The sequence below is a fragment of the Limulus polyphemus genome, unplaced genomic scaffold (assembly GCF_000517525.1).
Source record: "Limulus polyphemus unplaced genomic scaffold, Limulus_polyphemus-2.1.2 Scaffold6574, whole genome shotgun sequence".
In the NCBI taxonomy this organism is placed as follows: Eukaryota; Metazoa; Arthropoda; class Merostomata; order Xiphosura; family Limulidae; genus Limulus; species Limulus polyphemus.
This window is the reverse complement of record NW_013672184.1, coordinates 11,114-15,824: the sequence shown is the minus strand read 5'-3', so window position 1 is coordinate 15,824 and position 4,711 is coordinate 11,114. Positions and strand designations below refer to the sequence as shown.

General features: G+C 31.1%; 1 protein-coding gene across 3 annotated transcripts in view; it reads right to left on the bottom strand.

The window, feature by feature from the left end:
• LOC106473865 (glucosylceramidase-like) overlaps positions 1-4,711 on the bottom strand; it is a 31,486-nt gene that overhangs the window by 24,411 nt on the left and 2,364 nt on the right. For all 3 annotated transcript variants that reach the window (XM_022402260.1, XM_013934552.2, XM_022402259.1), the window contains exon 2: positions 3,893-4,084. Coding sequence is in view for 1 of the 3 variants with exons in the window: in XM_013934552.2 (XP_013790006.1) it covers positions 3,893-4,084 (192 nt within the window). In the remaining 2 variants the exon portion in view is untranslated. The remainder of the gene's footprint in view (positions 1-3,892; positions 4,085-4,711) is intronic.

Genomic DNA, 4,711 nt, shown 5'->3' with positions numbered 1-4,711 from the left:
GTTATAAAATGAAACACTGTATAGTATTGTAAAGTTCTGATGATCTTTTGAAGAGATATTTAAAATATCATTTTGATGAATAATCCGAGTCATCCCTACATAGGCAGTGCTACCATCTGCCTGATAAGCTGCTAGTTGAACAGAATGAATGCAAAAAATTCTAATGGTTGAAAAATATCAAACACTCTTCTACTGCTGCCAAAGGTAGGAACCCCTTCCACACAGCATTGATTTGTCACCTTTGATCATTGTATTAACACACCAGAATGGTTGCAGATGACCCACCACTCCACTTTGACCTGTCATGCTCACTTGACATTTTGAAGGTTCACATATACCTAAAATACTGGTTGGTAATTATGAGGTGCTTCATCATTTGAGTAGCACTGTTGGCCTGTGTTTCGTTACAAAATGTGCACTCACTGACCACTGAAATTGACTAGCTTCTTCTAGAAATAATTCCAGATCTTACTCAATAGCTTGATCATTATTACAGTTTTCCAAGCTCTTCAGTAAAACACAATACAACAATCCAGGATTTTAAGAAATCTTCTCAGACTCTTGGGACAAGTAATTGATCATTGATTTGAGTCACCAACTAACTATAAATTTCTATCTTAAAAGAATTGCCAATACTTTATTTTTTAGATAATTCTTCCTAACCAATCCTTACAATGAAAGTCAGACTGTCAGATATAAAAGACTGTTCAGTGCAGGTAGTATTATTAATGAATTAATTTTGTGATTGTAATTCATTGATGTCAAGGCTATGGAGATTTCTAGAAGGCCCAAGTGATAGACGTATAAATAGCTGCGACCAGACGAGCAGAAAGAGAGTAAAAGTAGTCACATGAAAGAGAAGTTCAGTCAGAGAAAAGTTAGAAAACAAAGTTAACCATCATGGGAATGAATGGCCTAATGGTTGATATGTTACAGTGAGATTTTGAGAGAGATAATGAGAATAATTTGTCATGTCAAAGGGTGTTCTAAACTAATTGAACCCACCTGTGTGGACGTTTACAAAAGGCAGACGATTATTAGAAGTACAAAGAGCAGACAATTATTGGAAGTACAAAAAAAAAGATGATTATTGGAAGTTCAGGACAACTGCAGTAACTCATGCGACAGCGTAAGTGAATTATACATGGATACTATTGCAATAAAAATACAGAAAAATAGTTCAGCTTGTCAACTGAATTCTAAAGCAATTGAATTGGCCTAAGTGGACTTTTGACAACAGGAAGAGAACTATATAATGTTTAAGATACAACTGTGATCTCCATAGTGTAAAGAATTTTGTACATACGTTTAACTTATTTTGAATATATATATTATTCTAAAAAAAAGTAGAGTACGTGCTGTTCATTTATTGTCACATTTATCACCTATAAGTTACAGGCACCTACTATAGATGAATCTTTAGTCCAAAACACATATATATTTACATTATCATATATGATACTAAAAAGAAGTTTCCAACACAGACTATAAATTTGTTGTACACCACCTTTCACAAAATACACAGTTCCAGAATATATAAATTATTTTAAAAACAAGTACAGTGTGTGCTGTTCATTTATTGTCAAATTTATCACCAATAAGTTACAGGTACCTACTGTAGACGAATCCTTATCTCAAAACACATATATATTTACATTACCATATATGCTACTAAAAAGTTGTTTCCCATACAGATTATAAATTTGTTGTACACCACCTTTCACAGAATACACGGTTCCAGAAACACAAAGAATAACCTCGAACATTTTATAGACAAAACAGCTACGACTTTGTAAGGACTTCAATTACATACAAGAGGCCTAGGCATTTTTTATAACACACTGTAGAAACCTCCAATCTACGAATAAAATAAGGTATAAGGCCTAATTCAAAACATTAAAACCAAAAACAGACTACATTATACTTCTCTAAGGGGGAGAGATCTCATTCAAAGACCTGGCAAGGGATATTAGCTATCTCTTCTGTGAAGAGATGAGTAGTGTGTTCAGAAACAATTCTGTTCTGCATGCATTCACATTATGTGTATATAAAGGGTAAAACAACCTGCTTTAACAGAAAATGAATTATGATGATATCTCTTTTGAAACTAAAAATGTATTAACTCAAACATGACATGTAGATATCAGACCATCAAAAAGTCATCTTTGAAAGTATTATGGACATCCTGAGGTACATAAAGATGTCCACTGGTCCAATAATTTCAAACATCAGTATCCACAATTATGCTGTAACAGGTTTTTAGTTAAGTTGTTGGGAAAATTTGCTAATAATATAGATGTTTTAAAAGATAGTTTTAATTTTTAGTTGGAATACAAAACTTGTTTATCACACAAGTTTTGATGTACTTATAGTTTTTTATATAATAATATCCTTATAGAAGACACCAAACAACCAAAACTCATCCTACAATGACTAAAAATATATAGTTTTCTAAACATGTTTGTCAACTTTATGAATTTAACAACCAAAACAACTCGTTTTATATTCAACAACACTCTGTAATCAAGTAAATGGTACAGTTAAGTTCTTCAAACTGACTCCTTTGGCTAATGAAATAAAGTGGCTAGAAGAGTAGCTGGAGTCCTTTAAATCTCTATGGTTCAGAAGGTAAGTGGATAACAGATTTATCATCTTCAGAGCTACAGCAAGAGCCTCAGAGTTTAGAATATTATAATTTTACATCATCATAAACTACATCACAAGCTTGTATTTTTCCACAATTAAGTTAATAATAATAATAATGGTAAATATGAGTGTGAACTTACAGGTTTTTATTTGAGCTTTGCAAGTCTCATACCAATGTTATTCAAGAAAAATCAAATTAAAGTCTTGATACATCATGCTTATTCATGACAGCATAAGTGATTTTTTACACAAAAATCTTGACAAAAATTTCTTAAGGAAAACTAATTTTACCACTAGTATAAAATATAGAACTGTAAATGAATATCGTAGCAAAGAGAAATCCATTAACAATCAAATGTGAAGTATGTACACTATACATGTCTGTAGTTTAACAATCAAATGTGAAGTATGTACACTATACATGTCTATAGTTTAACAATCAAATGTGAAGTATGTACACTATACATATCTGTAGTTTAACAATCAAATGTGAAGTATGTACACTATACATGTCTGTAGTTTAACAATCAAATGTGAAGTATGTACACTATACATATCTGTAGTTTTGTCTTCAATTGAAAAACACTTATCCCACAACAGCTGTTTCAACATGTTCTTAAGGCATACCTGCACATACAGTCAAAATGTATTTTTAAAACAAGAAAATAGAAAGTATAGTAATCTATTTACTTGTATTTTCTTCACACAAAATTACAGTTTCATGATACAGCTTTAGAATTACCAGATCGAGAGTAGAAGAACGAACTTAACATAATTGTCCATTCACATAATTTTTATCATCTTATGTAAGCCAATGATAAACACAGTCTACTTGTAAAGAGACTGAGGACATAACTCAATCAAGTGAGCTCAGAAGTCAACTTTTCTGTAAAATTTCATAATAAATTTTTTGAGTAATACTTAAACTTATGACAGTAAGCCATATTTTGCCATTTTTTTATTTTCTTCCAGTTTTAAACTACATTTGTATCTATAGTGTCATAAAAAGAGTAATTCTATAGGAACCTCTCTTCTGATTATGGTTCTGGTTTCAGTATTGTAAATGAATATTACACAACGACATGTATATAACTAATTTTCATTCAATACACATAAATAAATGATTTTAAATGATTCAAATTTTGTTCAAACATACAACACTGTACTATTTATTTTAGTTTTTGAAAGATTTTTCAAAAGAGGACTGCAACTAAAACTTGTATCAAAAAATCACTTTGAAATCTACCAGATAGGTTTGATCCATATGTGAATTTCACAGTTTTCTCATAAAATCTCTTCCCTTCTTTGTTACTTTCATACACTGTCAGAATTTCTGGTTTTGGCTTGAGTTGAGGCCTAAATGTGTCACAGTATGTTGAGTTACAAACACATACAATACTTCCTTGGCCATAGTCTCTACTATAACAAGGTCTGCGAACTAAAAAAAGAAAATTCATATAAAAGATTTCAGTACGAGTTAAATTGCAACACAACTCAAAATACAGTGTACTGAAATTGATTAATTAAAAAAAACATATATATATAAATAAAGGTTGGACTAACTGCTCACTACTTTTGTTCAGCAATAATGATTTAATAAGTTGTGTGTTTCAAAAGAGTACCTTAAATTTGGTTAGGTTATAATTGTGCTAGTTTTGATTGTTTGAATTTATTTCATTCCGATTATATTTGCCTCCAAAACATTATGTAATGATATTTTGTACTTTATTAGTTTAAAAGTGTTATTTATAATAAATAGTGCCAATTGCAAGTAAACAAAAGTTAAAATGGTGATGATGATATTATCTGTATAGACCACATGCTATAGTGTAAATATTGTTATGACAGCGGAAGGCACGTAATGCTGGTAACACGTCACGAGTTTCTAGAAGGATAATGACTGTTCCTGGCAACTGTAGCATTTGCCAGATGCCCTCTATTTTTTGTATATAAGCCTGGCAAATAAAGCGGAGATATAATTGCAGATAGAGATATAGTGACAGATAATTGAGTCAAGTGAGCAGTAGTGACCATAAGTAAAGTGCATGAATCTTTGTGAATTATA